General features: G+C 41.1%; 1 protein-coding gene across 1 annotated transcript in view; it reads left to right on the forward strand.

Annotated features, from left to right (window-relative positions):
- Positions 1 to 23,650, forward strand: part of glg1b (golgi glycoprotein 1b) — a 39,103-nt gene extending 15,453 nt beyond the window's left edge. Inside the window, exons 5-26 of the mRNA XM_053623872.1 lie at positions 933 to 1,136; positions 1,449 to 1,520; positions 1,703 to 1,889; positions 2,655 to 2,869; positions 3,606 to 3,727; positions 3,936 to 4,037; positions 6,849 to 7,002; positions 7,868 to 8,005; positions 9,065 to 9,151; positions 10,071 to 10,133; positions 10,236 to 10,349; positions 11,927 to 12,015; positions 12,341 to 12,458; positions 12,977 to 13,069; positions 13,621 to 13,758; positions 13,917 to 14,040; positions 15,031 to 15,173; positions 15,584 to 15,685; positions 17,284 to 17,391; positions 17,702 to 17,822; positions 17,968 to 18,074; positions 19,628 to 23,650. Of these exons, the coding sequence (XP_053479847.1) occupies positions 933 to 1,136; positions 1,449 to 1,520; positions 1,703 to 1,889; positions 2,655 to 2,869; positions 3,606 to 3,727; positions 3,936 to 4,037; positions 6,849 to 7,002; positions 7,868 to 8,005; positions 9,065 to 9,151; positions 10,071 to 10,133; positions 10,236 to 10,349; positions 11,927 to 12,015; positions 12,341 to 12,458; positions 12,977 to 13,069; positions 13,621 to 13,758; positions 13,917 to 14,040; positions 15,031 to 15,173; positions 15,584 to 15,685; positions 17,284 to 17,391; positions 17,702 to 17,822; positions 17,968 to 18,074; positions 19,628 to 19,795 (2,769 nt within the window). The 3' untranslated portion in view covers positions 19,796 to 23,650. The remainder of the gene's footprint in view (positions 1 to 932; positions 1,137 to 1,448; positions 1,521 to 1,702; positions 1,890 to 2,654; positions 2,870 to 3,605; positions 3,728 to 3,935; positions 4,038 to 6,848; positions 7,003 to 7,867; positions 8,006 to 9,064; positions 9,152 to 10,070; positions 10,134 to 10,235; positions 10,350 to 11,926; positions 12,016 to 12,340; positions 12,459 to 12,976; positions 13,070 to 13,620; positions 13,759 to 13,916; positions 14,041 to 15,030; positions 15,174 to 15,583; positions 15,686 to 17,283; positions 17,392 to 17,701; positions 17,823 to 17,967; positions 18,075 to 19,627) is intronic.
- Positions 23,651 to 24,304: the final 654 nt, after the last annotated feature.

A 24,304-nucleotide genomic window follows, 5' to 3' on the forward strand; every position in this document is an offset into this window, starting at 1 on the left:
CAACTTGTGCGCTGAGCATGGAAAAACAAACCCGTGATATGTTGCCGTTTAGGTAGCTAAAGCTAAGGGAATACTGTTGCTAGGCAACCATATGTTGCGTTCAACAGCGGTTCGTACGCAGTGAACGAGCCGACAGTCGGGAAGATGTTTACGTCACCATAGAACCGTAGCTAAACACAGGAACTTGAGAAGCATTACACACTTATGTGTCTGCACTCTTCTATCTAGCTGATAACTCGGGAGTCTTTTAAAGAGTTTGTAAATCCTACCAGAAATCCTTAAAAGGTGTGAAGTGATATTTTAATGAGAAATCGGTATGCGTATGTAAGGTGTTAACCCGTACAAAAAAAGTCTCTTGGAGCCATATCCTAAACCCAACAGGAAGTCAGACATTTTGATTTTTCTCTCACATTTCCGCTCAGATTTTGCCATTTCCAGGCTTTGTACGTTGATGAACTCCTCCTAGAGATTTCATCCGATCACCATCTTATTCAGTCGGTCTAATCTAAAGGCTTTGGCTATGCTAAATTGCGACGCTTTTGAGTTTTTGCTGTACGGGGTGGCTGTGGCGGTCTGACAAATTTCGATGTTTCGCCATGAAACAGGAAGTTGTTAGAACTCCGACGTATGATGTCCAATCTGCGCCAAACTTCACATGTTTGATACGAATCCTGGCCTGAAGATCTCTGCATGCCAATACTCGGTTATGGTCATAGCGCCACCTACTGCAGCATTAAATTACATGTTTTACATCTTGATACGCTCCTAACAACATATAAGTGCTTTAAAAAAAAAAAAAAAAAAAAAATGGAATGGCGTTTCCCCTGGCAGAGCAGCCCCAACGTGCATCCGGGGGCGAGGGCCGGTTCATCGCTGCTTGCAGCTTTAATTGTATTTATTTATTTATTTATTTATTTATTTTCCTCCCTTAGGACCTGCATTCTCAAGGCGAGGTGATTGAATGTCTGGAGAAAGCTTTAGTACAAGAAGCAGAGCAGCAAGACAAGGTTCACCAAATCCGAGACGACTGCAAGAAGTCCATCATGCGAGTGGCCGAGCTCTCGTCCGACGACTTCCATCTGGACCGCTACCTCTACTTTTCCTGTCGGGATGATCGAGAGCGATTCTGTGAAAATGTACCCACTCTTTCTTTCTTTACATTTTTTTTTTTTTTTTTTTTTTTTTCTTCAATTATCCGCCCTGCCCCTGTTCTGAAAAAAAGATCCACACCGCTGCTGACTTCTTGCAGTACATCATTCCCTTTCGTTAGTGATGTCACCAAGTTCCAAGTAGAGATGATTGACTGCTACGTTTAGCTCTGGAATTCAGTTCATGTCGGTTATCTGTGTGAGAATTTAAATCCACTCCTGTAATGCATGACGTGATTGTTTTTTGGTGAGACTCGAAGCTGCACTGTGTTAATAATAAACGTATTTTCTTTGTCGCAGACCCAAGTTGGAGAAGGCAGGGTTTACAAATGTCTGTTCAACCACAAATTTGAGGAAGCCATGTCTGAAAAGGTAGGCTGTTCACGTACTACGAAGCAGAAGAGGACTTTAGGTTTGCATGCCACGCCAGTATAAATAGTGATCCACATAACTGCTACATACACAGCCTGAAAAAATCCACAGGAATGTTTTCTAGCAAATAACTTGTGGTGTGCGTTTGTGTGCGGAGCTTAAATAAGCACGTCTGTCCGCAGTGCAGAGACGCCCTGACCACTAGGCAGAAGCTGATCGCGCAGGACTATAAGGTCAGTTACTCTCTGGCGAAAGCGTGCAAGGCTGACCTCCGCAAATATCGCTGTAGCCTGGACGCCAACATGCCCCGAGCCCGAGAGGCGAGACTGTCGTACTTGCTCCTCTGCCTGGAGTCTGCAGTGCACAGAGGTCAGCGCGCGCGTTTGTGTGTGTGTGTCTGAGAGAGAGAGAGAGAGGGAGCATTTCCCAATATACTGTATGTCAGCCATTACAGCATTTTTACATTCACTTTGAATCTGGGCGAAATAAAAAAAAAAAACTGTTTATTTTGTACTGTTGGCTCTAAAAATAATATTGTTCAATTATTTAAAAACAATATTATAAAGCTACATTCTCACATAATGATTTTGTCGCTGTACTATGTAGTCGTCAGTAGGCGTTCCTACTACTGGTTGCCATAATAAGACTTACCAGTGGGTGGCGCAACTTGCGTTCCACTTTTGACGTTGAAATGAAACGCTCTGGAGGGAGAGCGTTCGAATATAAAATTCACCAGTGTATACTGGTGCGTCTCAAAAAAATTAGAATATCGTGGGGGGAAAAAAAAAGTTGTTTTTTTTTTTTTTCCGTAGTCTAATTAAAAAAGTGGAACTTTTCGTATGTTTTAGATTCATTACACATGAAGTGAAAAATGTCGAGCCTTTTTTTTTTTGTTTGTTTTAGTCTCGATTATTACGGCTTACAGCTCATGGAAATCAAAAATCCAGTATCTCCAAAATATTCGAATAAAAAGTGTGTTGTATCTGTGCTCGCTCACACTAGACTTTAACGCTAGTCTTAGGTCATTGTGTGACTGACGCCACATACCGGTTTATTTGAAATGGAAAAGGGCGGAACCGTTAATTGACGCAGTTAATTAAGCCAGGTTTCTGTCGTCACGGTGTCGGACTCCAGGACGCACGGTGAGCGGAGACTGTCAGGGCGAGATGCTGGACTACAGACACATGCTGATGGAGGATTTCTCGCTGAGCCCGGAGATCGTGCTGCACTGCCGAGGCGAGATCGAGGCTCACTGCTCCGGTCTGCACCGTAAGGGAAGAACCCTGCACTGTCTCATGAGGGTGGGCCGAGGAGACAAAGGGCCGATGGACAGCCAGTGCCAGAACGCAGTAAGCACTCCGTGACGCGCTCCGTGAAACTGAGCTTTTAGTGACCGTGCATCTCTCTGAATCTTACATTTCACACAACTCCCTTATGTCCCTTTTTTTTTTTTTTTTCCTTTTTTTTTTTAACGGTTGATTCAGTTCGATTTTATTTGTGTAGCGTTTTTAAACGATGGACATTTAAACGATGGACATTGTCACAAAGCAGGTTTACAGAAATGTCTACATAAATGTGACCTAAAACATCGAAAAAAAGTCCTAAAGGTAGACAAAGAGAACCCGATTAAACAAACGAGACAAAAATATTATACTTGCTCGTTTAATTATTGAGGAAAATGAGCCGAAAGTATGTGAACCTCTCGGATTGACCGTTTCATTTGAAGCTGAAATTCGAGTCCGGTGTTTTCAATGACTGGGGGATGACTATTGGGTGTGGCTGGGCGCTCGGTTTTATTTAAAGAACAGAACAGATCCATGAAAGTCTGATCTTCACAACACGTGCTTGTGGAAGTGTATCATGGCACAAACAAAGGAGACTTCTGAGGACCTCGGGGGTGGGGGGGGGTGTTGGGGGGGGAGAGTTGTGTAGTGTGAAAATCTGACGATGTTTTTGGTCGTATTTCGAGCAGCACTGTGTATAAATTCCGAATGTAAAATTTTAAATGTATAAATGTATCCAAGAAAAGGTTTAATTTATATGATTAAAACTGTTTCTACGTGTGTGTGTGTGTGTGTGTTGCAGCTCCAGGCACTCATCCAATCTGCTGACCCTGGTGCTGATTACCGCATTGACCGGGCTCTCAATGAAGCGTGCGAGTCTGTAATACAGACAGCTTGCAAACACATCCGCAACGGAGATCCCATGTGAGTTCCGTCAAAATGACCAAACAACAACAAAACAAAATCGCGGATCAAAGCAAACCGTCTCATGTTGCATACGTACCCTGAATCATGTTCTACTCAGCAATACTCGTTAAAATGTCGTAGATGTAAGTGACCAGAGCGCGCGTGCTCTCTCTCTGTCTCGTGTGTGTGTGTGTGTGTGTGTGTGTGTGTGTGTGTGTGTGTGTAGGATCCTCTCATGTCTAATGGAGCATCTCTACACAGAAAAGATGGTAGAGGACTGCGAGCACAGGCTGCTGGAGCTACAGTACTTTATCTCCAGAGACTGGAAGTGAGTCACCTAATGAAATCTAATATATGACACAGGATGGGTGTTTTTTCTTTTTTTTTTTTTTCTTTCTTTCCCTTTAAAGCAGAGTAATGGCCCTAAAGCCGTGTGAGGAAGGGCTCGAGAGTAAAATGTGAAAGGGCTTGCAGGGAAATGCGTGAAATGTTTCCTCATGTTGTGGTTGGAATTATTATAACTAAAACCTTACTCAAAACAGATCACGAGCTAGTTATAAGATAATCAGCAGATATGCGAGTTCCCAGGCCCATTAGGGCCTTATGTATCTCTTTTTAATAGTTTATTCTAAAATATATTCTGCCAGATTTACAAACATTAACGGTAACGCTATTTTCTTCGTACTCGTATGCAAATATTTATTTATTTATTTAGGATTAATTCCAATGGCCCATAAAGTTCAAGGTGTGTTTGTGTGTGCAACCCGACAGCTCATTTGCATTTAGCGACGCCCACAAAAAACTCCATAAAAGGTAAAGCTCAAAAGTGTAACATGAGGACAAGACGCCAAAAGCGTGGCAGCATTACAGCACCTGAAAAGGCCAAAGTCTGGAGGCAGATTCCAGAAAAGGTGAATGAGGTGTGAATTAAGTGAGGTTACGGGAAACCGAGGGAAGAAAAGATGTCTACAGTGTGCCCAGGTGACCGTGGACACCACACAGGGAAGCTGCTATGTTTAACTGCTGTAAGTGTCTCTGTGTCTGTCGGACTCTCTGCGCTTTGTGTTGCACTGTTGTTTCATCCGTGTTTCCGCTTCACTGGATTTTCCAGTTTCTGTGTTTAAAAAAAAAAAAAAAAAAAAAAAAAAAGTTATCTGTGCAAGGTAATTTATCCTACTAATAGCACCGGGATTCAGGATCGAGTATCGCCCATTAGTTACAACATAGCGCACATTAGTTAGAGAACGAGAGAGCGAGAGAGAGAGAGAGACCTATGTATTAAACAAAACCATTTATAATTATCGGGTTGTTTTTTTTTCATTTCCAAAAAAAACAAAACCCTCAGTATATCAGCAGTGTACTGAACCTGCTTATTCACAAATTTAGAAATGGATGTTTGTGCACCCCTTGTGTTGAATTCCTACCTAGATAGATAGTTTGTCACGACAAACTTTGATGTTGGCTTGAGAAAGCAAGTCTGAAATGGATGGATGGATAGCTTAGAAATATAGATGGATAGATAACATGTTAATAGTTGTAGAGTTGGACGGATAGATAATTAACTTAGAAATATTGAACCCCACTGAACACCTTTGGCATAAACTGGAACACCAACGGTGCACCAGGCCTCCTCACTCATCAGTACCTGACCTCACGAGCGCGATTGAAGCTGAATGAACACGCATCCCCCCACAGCCACGCTCCAAAATCTAGTGGAAAGCCTTCCCAGAAGAGTGGAGCGTATTATAACAGCAAAGGGGGAACAACTCCAGGTTAATGCCCATGGGTTTGGAATGAGCGTATGGGTGTGATGGTCAGGTGTCCACATACTTTTGGCCGTGTAATGTAGATCACTTGGTTTGGTCAATGGGCTTTTTACTGTTTTTAATTAAAATCGATGCTTGATGCTCGGAGCTTTCTGTTCAGCTCCAGCTTGAGCCATGGCATTTGCAAGTTGACCCTCTCAATCAGTGCATCGCTCTCGTCTTTTTAACGTGAAGAGGGGCACGTTTGCGCTCCACGCCGTTTCACAGTCCATTAGGTACAAGTACTTTTAAATTAGAGCACTTAGAGAAGCGGCAGTTTGGTGCAATAACCCATCGATACCGAGTGCCCACTCCACCTGCTGCTCTGAAGTGTTTGTGTGCTTCTGCTTTAGGAGCGTCAGCTTTGTAGAGGAGAAGGTACTCGGTAAACTCTAAAACACCATGTTACTTACGCTGTATGGCCAAAAGTATGTGGACACCTGACCACGCCTGTACGTGCTTGCTGAACATCCTGTTCCAGATTTAACACACCCCCCCCCCCCCCCAACCTTTGCTTTTCTAATAAACTCCACTCTTCTGGGAAGGCTGTCCACTATATTTTGGAGCGTGGCTGTGTGTGTGGGGTGTTCATTCAGCTACGAGAGTGTTAGTGAGGTCAGGTACTGATGTCAGGGAAATTGTAATGCTCCAGCATACAAAGATATCCTGTGTGTGCTTCCAACTTTGTGGCAACAGTTTGGGGAAGAACCACACACCAGTGAGATGTTCTTCTCAACTCCCTCAAGCCTCAACTCTCTCCTGAAGGCTTACGTTCGCTCACGCAATCTGCGATCAATCAACGACCGACGCTTAGTAGTACCTACTCAGTGTGGCTCAAGGTCCCTTTCAAGAACGTTCAAACCAACAGTTCGTCAGTGGTGGAATGAACTTCCGACCTCAATCCGGACCGCAGGATCTCTCCCCATCTTCAAAAAACAGCTAAAGACCCACCTCTTCCGTGAACACCTAACCAACCCATAAAAATAAATAAATAAAATAATAATAACTCTGGCACTTACACCTCTACTCTGCACACTTTGCTTCTTCTGGAACTCAATTAACAGATCTTGTACGGTAGCACTGCTTGTATTGTTCTCTGCTTGATATATCGCTTTGCTTGTAATTTCTCATTTGTAAGTCGCTTTGGATAAAAGCGTCCGCTAAATGAATAAATGTAAATGATGGTCAGGCGTCCACATACTTTTGGACACTTTCGTTGTGATTGCCTCGAAATTCAAATCATTTCCCTTTCAGGATGTACTGCCGTTTTGTGTTTTGTCCCCAACCCCCCCCCGCCTTTCAAATGTATAATTTCAGCCTGATCTTTCCAACAGGCTCGACCCTATTTTGTATCGTAAGTGCCAGAACGATGCGTCCCGGCTCTGTCACACACACGGCTGGAACGAGACGAGCGAGATGATGCCCCCAGGCGCGGTGTTTTCCTGCCTCTATCGTCATGCGTACCGAACAGAAGAGCAAGGCAGACGGGTAAATGCCTACACGGTTACAACACCTTTTTAATCTCTTCGGTTATGCATTCACATGTATTATATTAAACAATGAACAGCGGCTGTTCTGAACTCAGCAGCTTGACCCAGAGTAATAGTGGCTCGAGGGATGCCTTCGTTTTGTACCGAAACCGGGATGTTAGCATCACGCCCGTTCCCTTGACAAAAACCCAGTAAGGTTTTCGACAAACTTGATTTTAAAAACATTTTTCATAATACGGACTTACTCCCTTGGAAGAATCTTCATCCGCTTTTTTAAAATTAATTAATTAATTAATTAATTAATTTTTTGAAACTGTGCACAGAAAACCTGAACCGATTCATCTGCAAAGTCTTTACCTGTTCAGCGCGATGACGTTTAATGTTGCCAACAACGTCTGTGGTCTCATTTAGTAACCGACTTTTTCAATAGACATAAAAGCATTTTCAGGCTTTTAACCAAAATCCCATTTTAAATAAATAAATAAACACCCATTGACTTCGGGATGATGGAACCGGAAGGGCTAAAATGCTAACTCGCTTCCAGGTAGTAGTCATCTGTGTGTGTGCATTTACTGTAATAACTATATAACAATAAACAACAGTGGTGCTAGGTAAAACTAATCCACAATCCGTAATTTTAATAACGGATGTAATAATAGTCCATGAATCTCAAACGCCACAAAGTCAGTAAACCGCATTTAAAAATGCCGCTGTAAATAAAATTGTTTGCCGAAATGAATAGAATTGTTCGGGAGAACTACTGTACACTGTTCCTTGTGGTTTTTAAACTGATTTAAAAATGATTGTGTCTACTGGCTTGTTTTTTAAAGTAAGTTTGTTTGTTTGTTTGTTTGTTTGTCTAGCTCACAAGGGAGTGTAAAGTGGAAGTCCAGAGGATTTTGCATCAGAGGGCTTTGGATGTGAAGCTGGACCCAGAACTCCAGAAACGCTGCATGACTGACCTGGGAAAGTGGTGCAGCGAGAAGACTGATACTGGTCAGGTATGTAAAGACTGAAGTGCGTTCTGTAGATGCACGTTTTATTGCGCTCGCCGCTAGCGTGCATGTGGACGGCGTTTACATCGAGTCGGTTGTCTTGCACTTTACGATGCCCACGTGGCATTTAGCTAAAGTCGAAACTGAACTCTACGCACCGGAGCTCTCCGCTGAAATGGACGACGTACGGTGCGGTGAATTTACACATGGATACAAACACTTAACGCCAAGCAACAGTCACACCAAATCTATCTCTCTCACTCACTCTCTCTCTCTCTGTCTCTCTCTTGCTCTCGCTCTCTCGGCTCATGTCGCCTTACATCCCTTTCAGACCCTGTAAAGGCAACACATACGTTCTGTGCCTTGCCCTAGCAAGAAAGGACTATCCTTGTTTATTTCTTTATCTACAACAGATGAGCAGAACCCAGGACGTTCTGTTAGTCTGTCACTTGGCAGCCATCTTGGCAAAGCTCCCAGGCAGTTATTTTCACTTCTACAAGACCTATCTCCTTGAACGCGGGAGAGATCCAGAAACCGGTCAACGAGATGATTTTCAGACGTGGTTTTGAAACCTGACCTAAATAAGTTCTGATCTTTGGCTCCAGTAACGCATGAAAAAATTCAGGTTGCCCTGGCAACTGCATGTGTACACCCTGTATCTGGTGATGGACCAGGCTTTTTTTAAATTTTATTTTTATTTTTTATTAACGTCTTCACCCACAAGGTGACGTCTCTTTCTACACAGTCATGGTAATTACGTGATACAACCTCCATGCACGCATATTCGAAGCAGTGGGCTGTGTCTCTGTACCGTCTCTAGCAGAACTTCTCAAATGAAACGCCGCGTTTTTGCCCCCTTCGTTTCCGATCGCTTGTCTTGCTGGTTTGCGTTCTTCGAAGTTGTCTAATGTTTGTGGCATCAGAAACAATTCATCTGCGCATACTTTGCATTTGCGTCTTAACTCCAGGGATATATAATCCAATACATATTTCATCAACAGACCTCTCTCGCTCGATCTCTCTCTCTCTCTCTCTCTCTCTCTCTCTCTCTCCTCCTTTTTTCAGGAACTGGAGTGTCTACAAGAACATCTAGAGGATCTGATGACCGACTGCAGGGATGTGGTGGGAAACCTGACCGAGCTCGAGTCCGAGGTTAGAAGTTATTGTTGTTTTGTTGTCCGTGCATTTTAGTTCAGGTAAATGTACGCTGTAACCCTGTGGAAATGCACAATTCCCCACCCCCCCCAAAAAATTAGTTCTGCCCTGAATGCGCTATTTCACATAACAGATGTTTACATATAGTCCACAAGACACAATAATAACTGAATTTACACGAATGAACCAGTTTTAATGTTTTGTGATGGTTATTTTGTCTTCTGGGAAACATGTAATATCTTCTGTAGCTTCTGAAAGGCAGGACTAGTTAAAAAAAAAAAAAAATAGATCAAACAAAATTTACACCGATCATCCTGTTCAAAAGTTTACACCCCCCCGGCTCTTAATGTATCCTGTTGCCTTCTTGAGCATCGGTGAACGTGTGCACCTTTTGTAATAGTCGTGTACGAGTCCCTCGGTCGTCCACGGTGTGAAAATCCGGATCTGAACATCATATAGTCTGTTGGAAAGGGCTGAAATATGCAGAAGATGCTGGAAAAGTTGAGTTTAACTGCTTAACTGTTTAACTGCTCAGGACAAACAAGGGACTCGTGAAGAACTCTCACAAAACATAAACACAGTCGTGGATCATCCAGGTAACGGACACGTGGTATTAAGAATCGAGCGTGTGTAAACTTTTGAACTGGTTCATTTGTGAAAATTCAGTTATTATTGTGTCTTGTGGATTATATGTAAACATCTGTTATGTGAAATAGCGCATTCAGGGCAGGACTAAAGAAAAAACTAAACGCAGTTTTATGATCCTTCTATTATTATTATTATTATTATTATTATTATTATTATTAACATTTTGCAGATTCTGCACGCCGTATGTAAACTTCTGACCTCGACTGTACATAGTGATTGTCTAATTTAAAATATTTTGAAAGCGAGTTTTATTTCGGCCTCTTCACAGGACATCCAGATTGAAGCGTTGCTGATCCGAGCGTGCGAGCCAGTCATCCAGACCCACTGCCACGTGAGTGAAGCCCCTGTTGATTTAGTATAATTTTACCAATTTGCATATTTCTGTACACTTTATATACAGATCGCATTGTTGCCTTTTTTCCCCTCCTCATAGGATGTGGCTGATAATCAGCTAGACACGGGGGATCTGATGGACTGCCTGGTCCAGAACAAACATCAGAAGGAGATGAATGATAAGTGTGCTGTTGGAGTGACGCACTTCCAGCTGGTAAGCTTGTACCTGTAAAGTTTTCATAATCAACTCTTCAGCACTAATCAGCCCTGGGGGAGAAAAAATTAAAAAAAAATGACTTGCCAGTCTGACACCAGCCTGGTGGAGTTTTGTATGCAATCAATTAAATACATTTTTAAATTAAAGTTTTTATATTGCCCAAAAGCAGAAGGCTGTGATGGACCAAGGGAACTTTGCTCATAGCAGGGAATGCATTAACCTTCAAATAACTTTTGAAATTCCTCATTTGAGAGACGCAGCTCCTTTTTATGGACATCGTCAGTAAATTCAATACCTATTTTTCATTGAAAAACGCCTAGAATAATATTTGTAATAAATGGCTATAACTTGCTAAGGGAATGTTGGATGAAGACAAATTTTCACTGGGAATTTTCATTCTTTACTTTGTAAAGAAAAAAAAAAATCCAAACTTCAGGAGGGTTTGTTCACCGTTAAAAACGAACAAACAAACAAAAAAGAACGCCAAATTACTGGATAAATCCTCTATTCTCTGACGGATTTTTTTTTTTTTTTAATTGGGACTTGTAAATGAGCTAGATTTGAAAATGAAAGTTCTCCTGTTTTAAAATGATCTAGGGCACTTGATGCTGACCGCTAGAATAGGGTTAGAAAAACAAACAAAAAATACAGGAGAGTCAGATTTCCCAAAAAATCAATCTGGGTGTTTAAGGGTTAAATCTCGCTTCGCTTGGTCCAGAGTCATTGGTCTTTTAAAGTGGACGCATTTCGTGTTCTCCGAAACCCAGCAATCAATCGCGGGAATCAATTCGCCGAGCCCCACATGAATTTATGGAGATACTAGAGATCCAGATCCTTTCTGCCTCTGGATGGAGCTCAAATCTTCTCTAATTCCAGACTGCTGGGACTACGGCTGCTCCTAAGGCCATACAGACTTCATATAAATCCATAATGAACTTTTTCACACTATCTGTTGTTACCCAGATGAGGATGGGTTCCCTTCTGAGTCGGGTTCCTCTCAAGGTTTCTTCCTCTTAAAACATCTTAGGGAGTTTTTCCTTGCCACCGTCGCCACTCAGTGGCTTACTCAGTTGGGATAAATTTGCACCTTTAATATCTGTATACCATGTTGATATTTCTGTAAAGCTGCTTTGAGACAATGTCTATTGTAAAAAGCGCTATACAAATAAAATAAATAAAATAAATAAAAAATAAATAATAAATCGTGGACTGGACATCCGAGGAGGGGAAAAGAAGAATGTGATTTGATCGTGTAGCAAATGGAAAAGATTGGAAATGGGTTTGGAAAAGCATTTTTGGGGATTATATATAGCATCGTTGTTGTTGTCGTTTATTACATTTGCTATGCACGTGATTGTGTGAAAATATTAACGCTTTGTAGTATATAATGGAAAAAATATCAGCTGATATTCTAGGTTTCAGTTATCAGTATTGGACAAAGAAAAAGTGGTATCCTGCCATCTGTTTTTTATTATTATAATTTAAGGTAGTGCGATTTATTACTGTCTCACATATTATTTAACTTCCTAAAACAATGAACATTTTTAAACGATTGGCTTGTTTCATTTTCCCAGATTCAGATGAAGGACTTTCGTTTCTCCTACAAGTTCAAGATGGCCTGCAAGGAGGACGTGCTCAAACTGTGTCCTAACATTAAAAAGAAGTATGATTCTCTCATGCTGTGTGTTTTTGTTTATTTATTTACATCCTCTCTCAATAACTCTTTACTTTTGAAAGCAATGTAGAGGACTGATGAAGACTACAGCGACTGTGCATAATACCAATTTTCGACGATAGTGTAGTCGGGTTCAACTGTGGCTTTTAGTTTTTAGATTCGCTTTAGGTGCAGCGTTGCGTTAACTAGCTGCATTATTCATTATGTCAACGGAACGTTCTCACAAGGCTAGTGAGACATGTTTAATGTACGCGCATTATTTCTGTCGCCATCTGTCTGGTTCACCTTCTCTTGCTCTTCACTTTTTCTCCAGAGGCGACGTCGTGTTCTGTTTGAGCACCACCGTGAGGAATGACACTCTCCAGGATGTGAAGGAGCAGCGCGTGTCCCTGAAGTGTCGCAAACAGCTGAGGGTGGAAGAGCTGGAAATGGTGAGAAATGTGACCACATACATTAGCTTTTCTTTTTTTTTTTTGTACAATTTTTTTATTTATTTTTTATTTAATGCTACACAGTATACTCTAGCGTACGAGAAAAGCTGCTCGTTCTGTCCGTTAACGTTTTAAAACTATATAATGCAATAAAATATAAAGCTGCGACCTTTACACTCCAAGAGTAAAGATGTTCTTATGGAGTTTTATTCAGCTTTAACACAACATATTTACAATATTTCTTTAACTAGCTGTTGGTTTTGTGGTATGCAAGTGTCTGCCATTATTATTTCCCATCTGAAAGGATGAATAAAACTGATTTCAGTTCAAATCCTGTCCAAGATTCTTTCTCATTAAAGCCTGTCCGGTGACACGGAGACCACCGTGGCATGAAAATTTAGTATCAGCTCATGCTGTTATATTTCTCACCTGCTTGTTCACTCCAGAGCGGGAAGCATAATGGCGTTCCACAGCCCCGGGTAAAGGAGTCATGTCGTTTCCTTTTGTGTATTTTTCAGTCGGAGGACATTCGTCTAGAGCCTGAGCTGCACAGCGCGTGTAAGAAGGATATCGAGAGGTTTTGCTCCGCCGTGTCATTTGGCAACGCTCAGGTAAGCCGGGATCGCACGGCGTGTTAATTTGGGGATTTGCACGTCGAACTGTCAGCCACAGCGTGGTGGTGGTGGTCGTTATCGTTCATCAAAACATTTTTTGTAAAAAAAAACCTGAAGTAAAATATTCATTCTATCATTCATCTTCAGTCAGAATGCTACCCAGAAAAATGAAGATATCGTATGCTGAACTTTCATTTGCATTGCTCGAGTACTTGTTCAGGTGATAGTTTCACGTGTTCTCCACGTGTTCGTGAGGGGTTTCCTCCGTGTGCTCCGGTTTCCTCCATTCTATTCCAGTAGGTGAATCGGCTACTCTAAATTGCCTCTAGCTGTGAATGTGTGTGAGACCGGGTCTCACACACAGTGATGGACTGATAGCGACGGTGCTTTGTGGAGTATCTTTATTAGGACTGTCACGATAATCACGTTATCGGTTTATCGTACGATTGGCTTGGCTATGATAAAATCGTCCCCTAGGTCTGAACGAGTGTCGTTCAGAGACTTTCTCTTCAGAGAATGTCTCCCTCTGTTGCTTTCCTTTTTCTCAGGTCACCGAGTGTTTGAAGGAGAATAAACAGCAGCTGTCTCACACGTGCCATCAGAAGGTGTTTAAGCTGCAGGAGCTGGAGATGATGGACCCTGAGCTGGACTACCAGCTGATGAGAGTCTGCAAACAGATGATTAAGGTTAGTGATGTGTATTGTTTAAAACATTTACCCTCCCAAATTGCATTGGCTGCATTAAAGACCGGTAGGTACTCCTGTATTGAAGAATCGGATAATGACAGAACAAGGAAAAATCATTTCCTCTCGATCTTAATTTCCACATCTCGTCCACGTGTCAGCGTTTTTGTACGGAGTCTGATGCCAAGAACATGCTGCAGTGCCTGAAACAGAACAAGAACAGCGAGCTAATGGACCCCAAATGTAAGCAGATGATCACCAAGAGGCAGATTACTCAGAGCACAGGTGAGTGTATAGCAACCATGTCCTACACTGCGAATATTAAACCTGAACTCTTAATTAAAAGCGAAATTATAGTTTTAAATATTATAACATGCATCATCTGAAACGTTATCTTATATTTTGCTCATGTCTGAGTCTAAAATTCACCTGCCTTTTTTTTTTTTTTTTTTTTTCCCTCTTGTATCTCCGTGTATTATTCGACACACAGACGCTCACGTGCAGATACAATCCGACAAATAAATAGAAACGGCTCGGAAAAGGACGGCAATCTGTGCAGTTTGCAAAACGTTAACTGCAAAAAATCAAAATAATAATCAGATTTTATTTCCAATATGTTGTGTATATATGTTTACCTGCGTTAATCGGACTATTTTGCAGATGTATACACGCTCACGGTTACAGCTCCTTCACTATTTTTTTTTTATTTTTATTAGCAGCAAATAAATATTTACCACGAAGCGTCTTTCCGTAGCCCTATTCGGACGGGATTAAATTTCCATGTGGTCCTGGGAATAACTTCCTCTTTTACAGGTGCTACTCTGGGGAATTTTTAACATTTATTTATTTATTTATTCATTCATTTATTTATTTATTTCTGGCCAGTTCGGCCACCCCACTAGTAACTCACTTCTCCTGTGGCCATTTTATTACTGTCCAGATGCGAGAGATTTATCAATGAGGAGACGTGTGGAAAATAAATAAATAAAATAAATTCTATTATAGATGCCCCCGATGATAAATGAATCCAATCTGAATAGGGCGTATGACTACGATGATGCAGAAGGAGCTTCTTGAAGTGAGGATTGACTGAAGCAGTTGGGAGTCCCTCTCTTTTTAAAATAACGTGATGATGGTGATTTTACTGTAGGATGGTTTTGTCTGTATTACTGTAGCTGCGCTCTTTATACAAGGAGATTTGTGTGTATAACATGGTTGTACTTCACTGTGTGTACATAACCGGGTTGTTTTTCTTTTCTTTTTCTTTGTATTTAGACTACAGGCTTAATCCTGTGCTACGGAAGGCCTGCAAAGCAGATATTCCCAAATTCTGTCAGAACATCCTGAACAAGGCCACCGACGACGGTGAACTGGAGGGCCAGGTCATTTCCTGTCTCAAGCTCAAGTATGCCGACCAGGTACTGAGTATAAACTTTACATTTCTTTCCCATGTGGTTAAAACACAATCTTTTTTTTTTTTAAACAGTTAATTTCTCTGATTTATATAGATTGGTGTTATCTAATCAGTGCTAGTCGTTTAACCTGTTAAAACCTCGATTATTAATTAAGTTGCTGAGAATATGAACCGAAGCAAGACTCCGATACTAAAATCTTATTTGTGGCGATCATGATTAACGGTTAACGAGCCCATTCGCTATTAGTTACGACGATTTGCGTTTTCAAAATGCATCATTTCACGCGTATTCAGCATAATCCTGCTATTTTGTAAAAGTATGCAAAAATCATAACCTCTCTTTAGATTTGCTTTAAATAGATTTTTTTTCTTCTTCTTTTCTCCATGATTTAAAACTTTGATGTTCTTCGCCAGCGTTTGTCTTCAGACTGCGAGGACCAGATCAGGGTGATCCTGCAGGAGTCGGCCCTTGACTACAGACTGGATCCTCAGCTTCAGCTTCACTGCAGTAAGGAGGTGAGCGAGAGGCATGCATACGTACATGTACGTTTCAGCCCCGATCTAAAGCAGTTAATGTGTGCACACACGACACCTACTACTTTCATTAGAGACGGACGCTGGAGCTCGAATTGGCCCACATCCGCGGGCTGGCTGCTGGCTTTATTATTTTCTTTTTTTTTCCTTTATGAGAAGGTTTCATAAAAAAATAATTTAACCGCGTTGGAAAAATGACTTCTCGCCTCGAGCGTGAAGTGCGATAACGAGCACCCTGCTGCCGTGAGCAGATCCACCTGAGTGGAAGTAATGAGGAAACATTGAGCAGTGCTCCTGTCGTCCTACAAAAGCGCAATGGATACCTATTAAAGCGACCGTTGTGCATTGGCGTATGGGGAGATTACGTTACCTAGCATTACTTTTCAATAGTGACGTACGGTCAGATTTTACAGAACATATCGGGCCTCGTTTATCAGACGGCTATGAAAAAAAATTATTCGTAAAGGAGTGTTTGCGCAAGAAACTTCCTTTTCCAGCCTCACGAGCATCAAGTCTTTTTCTGAGATCCTTCCACAAACATGTGTTGTGAAGATCAGACTTTGATAGATCCCTGTTCTTTAAATAAAACCTGATCGTCATCCCGTTGATTGAAAACACCTGACTCTAATTTCACCTTCAAATTAACTGCTAATCCTACAGGTCAGCATACCTTGACCCTCACAGATATGTAATATTTCATCAATTTCCTCAATAAATAAATGACCAAATATTATAATTTTTTTTCTCTCATTTGTTTAATCCGGTTTTCTTTGTCTACGTTTAGGACTTGCGTGAAAATCCGAAAATCTATATGTGGTCTCATGTACTGTAATTATAATCGACTAAAAAGTACGACGTTAATTAATATGAAATGTAATTGGTGGTGAATTGCTGTTGTATAAGAGGAATAAAACACGTCAGTGATTATTAAAGAAAACGAATCAGCTTCTCACGTTGACTATTTTCCTGTCGCGTCATGCCTCTTTTAGTGTTTTGTTCCTTTTGTTTGATGTGGCAATACGGAAGGATTTATAATGGATGGAGTGCGTAATTCACAGAGAAGTCCTCGTGTGGAAAGAGTAATATCCTAAAGCGAGCAGTATTTGATGGGAGATTAATAGCGGAATACCGTGCGCCCGAGACGTTTTGCGTTTCTCCTTCAATTCATCGTCGACTTGTTTAAGCGAATCCACACGCAGCAGTCTTCAGCACTGAGGTCAAGCCTCATGAAAACAGTGTAATGAAGGTTTTCATCACTGTTTTTAAAAAAAAAAAAAAAAAAAAAAAATAGTATTGTATACCCTCACCTTAATCCACTGTAATTATTGCCATAAATTCCTCTCCATGTTTGTCTTTCTGAAAGGAATGAGGAAACATGACATGCCGGTGCTTTATATTTCATACGGTCCGTTTATCGAATTTAGGAGTCCAAGCCAAACATATTGAAGAAACGAAACCTGATATGACTTGATTGTACTGCTGCCCTTCCTTTTGTGTAAATAACGGCATTCCTCACCACACTGCCTGTCTCTCGTGTCTTGGTGGGGGGGTTTTTTTTTGTGTGTGTGCATGTGTTGTAGATTACCGAGTTGTGTGCAGAGGAAGCCGCAGCACAAGAACAAACAGGCCAAGTGGAGGAATGTCTAAAGACCAACCTGCTGAAGCTGAAACATGACGCGTGCAAAAAGGTAACGAGCGAATAAAGGACGCAGAGTGACCTCGTTATACGCTGCAGCGCTGATACTGAAATCCAAATACACAACCATAAGGGGCATCATTTATCAACTTAAAATCTTTCCACTGCGTCTGTAGAGCATTGTGATGAGAATTTTGATGCTTTTCTTTGTACTGAGGGCGGGGGAAAAAGGGAATCCCCATGTGTGTGTGTGACTACTGTGCTGTTATGCTTGCTGTATGGTTATTATACCTTGAATGCTTTACTCCATTCCACCTCTACATGCCTTTCATTGTAACGCTTCTCACTGTTTATCGCTCTAGGAGGTTTTAAACATGCTCAAGGAGAGCAAAGCAGACATTTTCGTGGATCCAGTCTTGCACACAGCCTGTGCCTTGGACCTGAAGCACCAGTGCGCGGCGATAACCCCTGGCCGAGGCCGACGTGAGTGCGAGAAATCCGAACGAGTCGGCTTATCGGTCCAAGAGACCTTCCAGAATTTATCTGTGACCTTGTCAATCATGCGATACAGGAATGTTCACTCTGGTGGCCTGACTCCATTTCTCACTGCTTCTTCGTTTTTTTACAGAGATGACTTGTTTGATGGAGGCTCTCCAGGACAAGCGGGTGAGACTGCAACCCGAGTGTAAGAAGAGACTGCAAGACCGGATCGATATGTGGGGCTACGCAGCCAAGGTTGGTCCGTGTTAGGCGTACGTATGGTGAACTAGCACGATGGTACGACGTATTATTCCACAAGGACGAATTAACATGTTGCGGCCCGGGAAAACTCTTCGCGTAATGTTATCTACTATATAAAGTTTTGTACACTGCAAGTTCTCCTGAATTGAAATATTTTCTCTTGAGCACGAGTACTAGCATTTAAAAAAAAAAAAAAAAAAAAAAAAAGTCGTCTTTGGCCGTTTTTATTTTAATTGCAACAGCGGCAGTCTTTTTTTTTTTTTTTTCCCCAGGCCACCACACACAAGCTCTATTAAGATCCAGTTGGAACGTGGGGAAACACTTTTTTGCGCTCTGTGGCGGAAGAGGCGTCACTATCGGACCGTCGTGGTTTAGATTTCCGGTTCAGATGCTAATTCAGACCAGCGAATGTCAGGGTACTAACACGGGTTGTGGATGCGGAGTCTGTCCTGGCTGACAAGAAAAATAAATGCGATCTGTTTTAGGTTTCCCCGAATGCTTTTCTGCTCGCTTTGTAAATCCTGAATGTAGCTTTAGGCGATATTTATTTATTTATTTTTTTATTTATTTATTTATTTATTGCCTGCCAAATGTTGCCTTCAGCAATTCATGGAAGGTTTCTCGTATGTACGCTTAGTGTGCGCAAACGTTTGCTGCATGCACATATCTGACCATTTTTGTTACTATTATGCAAAATAATTGTTCAAAACTCACATAAATTACCCTAGTTAATCATTTGTGTAGAGTGTAGTAGTTAAGTGGCATGACCTCAAACACGGTACGTTTTTTAAGTAACTACAGCCAAAAAGCAAAAGACAAACTAATCTAATAATGAAGAAAAATAATATTTTGATGATTCATTTAACGTAATGAACGCATGATTAAAAGATTAACTCGAGTTGCTAAATAATCGTTTCTAATTATTAAATGACGTATCTTGAGTAATACTATTTCACAGACTGTTATGCTCTGAAATTGTCATTTGATTGGAAGCGCTCGGCATCTTCGTGGAATCTTTATTTTGATCCGAAGATGAAGACGAATTGGATTAACAGGCTAAATACCGTTTTTAGGAATTTGAGCCCGGCTTTAAGCCGATGTATTGTAGTAGGCGGGTAGCACATTTGCTTCACACCCGCGGGGTTGGGGGTTCGAATCCCCGTGTGCGCCGAGTTGGACTGTTCTTTGTGGGTTTCCTCCGGGTACTCCTGTTTCCTCCCCCAGTCCAAAGATATATTCTGTAGGCTGATTTGGCGTTTCCAAATTGTCTGTGGTGTGTGTGCGTGTGTGTGTGTGTGAATGTTGTGCCTTGTGATTGATTGGCACCCTGTCCAGAGTGTCCCCCGCCTTGTGCCCAGAGTCCCCCGGGATAGGCACCAGGCTCCACATGACCGTGTAGGGTAAGCGGTACGGAAAATGGATGGATGAATTAAAAACACACTGAACATGGTCAGATACAAACCTGCACACATCACACTCACAAATTATTGCTAATCTCTTTTTTTCATTTTTTTTTTTTCTTCATTTTTTTCTTCCCCGCCCCTCAGGTGGCCCCAGCTGAAGGCTTTGCAGACCTGGCCTTCCAAGTGATGATGTCACCTTCCAAGAATTATATACTGTTGGTGATTGTGCTGGCCGTGTGCGTCCTCTTCCTGGTGGGCTTGCTGTGTGGACGCATCACTAAACGCGTGACCAGGGAACTGAAGGATAGGTAGAGCCTGGATCGTCAACTCGTACATCTCAGACTCGTTCTTAAAGAAAAAAAAAAACAGAAAAGAAGAACGCCTAGACCATTTTTACCACATATCCATCGTTCTAATCCTGACCCGAGTGTCCTGCTTTACCATCCCTGACTCAGGACGCTGTAAGTAAACTCATGATGGGTTGTTCTGCTCCATGCTGCCCCCTGCTGTGAAAGTCCCAGAATACACACATCAAAAGTCAACAGATTCGAGCATTCTGGGACGCTCATCTGTGCTGTCCTTTTTTTTTTTCTTTTTTTTTTTTCCTTCTAATTTTGATTGTTTTATTGAATGCTTGATTGACTCACTGTGTTAACCACATGCCATGTTGGTGACAGATTTTACAAACTACTTTCTTTACTCCAACAATACATTTTTTTCCTAGGATTTAGGGTGGCAGGTTTTTTTTTTTTTAAAAAGCACTCTGAAGCATTGTACATATGCAGGTTTTCCACTCGGACGTACAGTCATACAGCTTCACTTTAAAAAAAAAAAAAAAAAAAAAAAAAAAAAAATTCGTATAAATATGGGGTTCTGTTGTCCCAAATCACTGGATCTGAACGTGTTAGGATTATTTGAAATATTTCGCGTGAAAATCTGGACCGAAGATGAAACGTACATTTTGTAACTGTCAGAGTTATGCGTTATAATTACAAATAATTGAAGAAACCGGTAGCACTAAATCTGGTACGTATTTACTCCTATTTTTAATTTTTTTGTTCCCCCCCCCTCCCTCTCCTCTCCATCCAGTCTACATTTTCACACTTGGCACCTCGTGAACAGACGTCAGGCTCTGAGAGGAAATGGTTTCAAAACATCCCTTCCTGCATTTTTTTTTTATTTATTTAGTTGTTCGCAAGGATCTTGTTGGTTTATGGTTAAACTTGTTTTTTTTGTTTTGTTTTGTTTTCTGGTGGTCACCTTAGTCTAACAGGGATTTGACGTGTAGGTGAGGGGAATTGAGATTAATTTCTCTAATCTCCAAGTGATTGCTCATTTGAACAACTTACTACCTATTCAGAGTTTAATAAAGCCTACAGGTGTGTGTATTGTTTAGTCCTCTTTTACAGACATCTTTACATATTAAAAACCAAACAAAACAAAAAAAAAACCGCCAAGAGTCCTTTGGACCAATGTTATTAAAAATAAGTCATGTATGAGAAGAGTACAAAATTCAAAGTGGCTTTGAATGTTGATTGAATTCAGTACTCGATGACTCGGCTTTTTAACTCCTTTTGAATTCTGGATTTCTTTTAACGAACCGTACGTTCACTTGTCGTCGTCGTCGTCGTCTTGTTTAACGCTCAAGATACTCCTTCGCACGTTCTTTCGCAAAGCTTTTCATTACAAATGATCTCCTCAGTAACGACCTGAGTGAAAAAGTAGAAACTTAGTCGGAAATTCATGTAAATATTTCTTTCTTAGAATTTGCTTTAATGACTTGAGCTGGCGTGGGCTCCAGAGGTTTGTGTAAAACCTGGCCATTCGTGTCGGGTCAGATCCGTCGGTGTCGTCCGAACGCTTGCTCCGTCGGAAGGGAGGAGACTCGAGGGAGGAGACTCGAGGGAAATCTGATCTTTTGTTCAAGGGCGTTAACATGATCAGAAATTTAAATCGTGACCTAGAATTTGTGCAGAATCTTGTATCTTCAAGATGCATGTCTCCTGTCTTTTGTTTGGAAAATTTTTTACGTTTTTATACAAGTTCCGGATTTGGACACGTAAAGCAATTTAAAAAGTGGGGAATAAACTCCAATCCACAGCGTGCAATTGGTCAGGGTCGCTGTAGATCCAGAGTCTATCCCAGAAACAGTGTGTGAGGTGGGAATACACTCTGAATGGGATACTAGTCCATCGCACATGTTCTCTCTCTCTCTCTCTCTCTCTCTCGCGTGCGCGCGCGCACACACACACACACACACACACACACACACACACACACACACACACACACTCCTAGCCAATCCACCGGGATGTTTCTATGAGGTGAGAAATAAATAATATAAATCTTTACCATACAACACGTTGGCTTGGTGGTCAGCGCGTTCGCCTCACACCTCCGCGGTTGGGGGATTTAAATCCCTTCTCCGCCTTGTCTGTGCGGAGTTTGCATGTTCTCCCCGTGCTTCTGGGGTTTCCTCCGGGTACTCCGGTTTCCTCCCCCGGTCCAAAGACATGCGCTGTAGGCTGATCGGCGTTTCAAAATTGTCCATAATGTGAGTGCTTGTGCGATTTGTGTCCTGCGACGGGTCGGCACCCCGTCCAAGGTGTCCCCCGCCTCGTGCCCCTAGGCTCCAGGCTCCCTCACGACCCTGCCTAGGATAAGCGGTACGGAAAACGTATAGATGGATGGAAGTACATACAATAATATAATATTACAACACCGCTGATACCTGTGACTGCAGGGGTTGAATGTAACGCCGGTAGGTTTGCAGTCTCTCGGTTAGCAGATCACGTATTCTTCAAAGGTTTTTGCCTCAGCACCCAACTTAAATTTGATCTTCCCTGGAAATCCACAACGAATCTTCCGGTGGAAATGTACGTTACGTATCTTGAGTAATTGCTGAACTTGTAGGTTTTCTCAGAGGGTAAGAACACTGGAGACCCTGAGTAGCATGTGCAATAATGTTTAGTAAAGAGTTTAAAATCGCTGAGGATTTTAGATGAGCACAGCATCCTTTCCTCAACAAGGCTAGATGAATATATAAATCAGCAGATTTTTTGATGATGATGATGATGATGATGATGATAAAGAAAAGCAGGAAAAAGCTCTGCTAACTACACATCACTACACAGAACATTTTATCCGAAGGTCTTCTGAACAGTAAAACATTGCATTTATCTCCTTGACTGCTTTTTCTTGGGTTTGCTCACACACACACACACACACACACACACACACAGAGTGTTTATTCCTTTATCTCTTTTTCATTTATAACCAGCTTGAAGATTGTTGTTGGGATGACATTATGGAAATAAATACAAAAGGGTTCTAAGGGAGGTTTTTTTTATTTTATTTTATTTTATAAAAGTATTTCCCACGTGATTTGGACAATGTTGATGGTATTCTGTAAATAATAGAGCTAGGTGGTCCCATTTTTGTTGATTTGGTTTGAGTTATGAAGTCTTATGACTGTACATGCCTATATTTTGTAGATAAATGTCCTTGCTAAATTGTAAATATAGGTCATGATTGTATGGTAATAATATATATTTTTTTTTTCTTTCCCCCTGAAATAATCGACAGTACAACTTCTTCTTGAAAAAAAAAAATTCTTAGTCAAAACTGATTCTATTATTTAGTCTTTTACTTGGATTTGTTGTCCCGTCTCTCCCCCCCCCCCCCCCCCCCCAAGCCTGTGTAGATGGAGTTGTGACACGGACTGCACTTTTGCTTTGTGTGTTTATTTTAAAACTCTGAAGTGCAATGATGGACTGATGCGTACAATTGTGTTTTTTTTTTGTTTTTTTTGTTTTTTTTATAACAGACAATAAACACAAGCAAGAATGAGACTGAAGTAATTAATAAAAATGAAGGAAGGTACAGTCCAAGATTTCTGACGAAGACGTACAGACCGTGGAACCCAAACTGGAAACCCCACTGATTTATTAATTTTTTTTTTTTTTTTTTTTTTTTTTTTTGGTACTGTCTGTAGAATATTATTCAGAATTGCTTACAACGGGGACTAAACCATCTTGTAAAACGCTCTGCCTGTGTAATTTGGAGATGTAACAAACTGAACAGATGGTGGATATTTTTTTTTTTTTTTTAAATGTCTGTACAGATTATGATTTGTGAGTTTAATAAGACTATATTCAGATTTTCTTACTTGTAGTCTCTTGGTTTTTTTTTTTGTGTCATTCTGCATCGTTTCTGATCACTAACATGATCTCTAACGGGAAATGGGGACCTCAATACTTCGCGTACGGTACAGTATACGGTCAGCTCCATAATTATTGGCACCTTCCTAGAAGACAAAAGTGATTTGTGTAAAATAAACATTGCAAATTCAGAGAACATTCACATACTACTTACCTGTTAGTGATGCTACCAAAAGTTCAAGGAAATAGCTGGAAAGCCAGCTTAATTCATTTTTATAGTTAAGTGGCAATTGGTTACTTGGCTTCATTACACTTCCATAACTTCATACTTTTCATAATGTTGGATGTTTTTATACAATAGTATAAAATAGATCCCACATGGATCTCCTAAACCCTGCACTAACTATACAAAGTTTACACCCATGACTCACCTGTCCTTCAGTGGAAAATTTCACTCTCATAGCGTGAACTTGTACCTAAAAACTTCTGTAATTATAAAGATACTGAGGCTCATCCTGAACATTGTTTCAGGACAATCTACTATTTTTACTATAAAGTATATAATAGATGTGTAATGACTCATAATCGCACTGTCTCGTGTTACCCAGAAGAGGATGGTGTCCATTTTGTGTCTCAAGGTTTCCTCCTCATGACTGGATTT

This window comes from Ictalurus furcatus, chromosome 4, assembly GCF_023375685.1.
Source record: "Ictalurus furcatus strain D&B chromosome 4, Billie_1.0, whole genome shotgun sequence".
Lineage (NCBI taxonomy): Eukaryota > Metazoa > Chordata > Actinopteri > Siluriformes > Ictaluridae > Ictalurus > Ictalurus furcatus.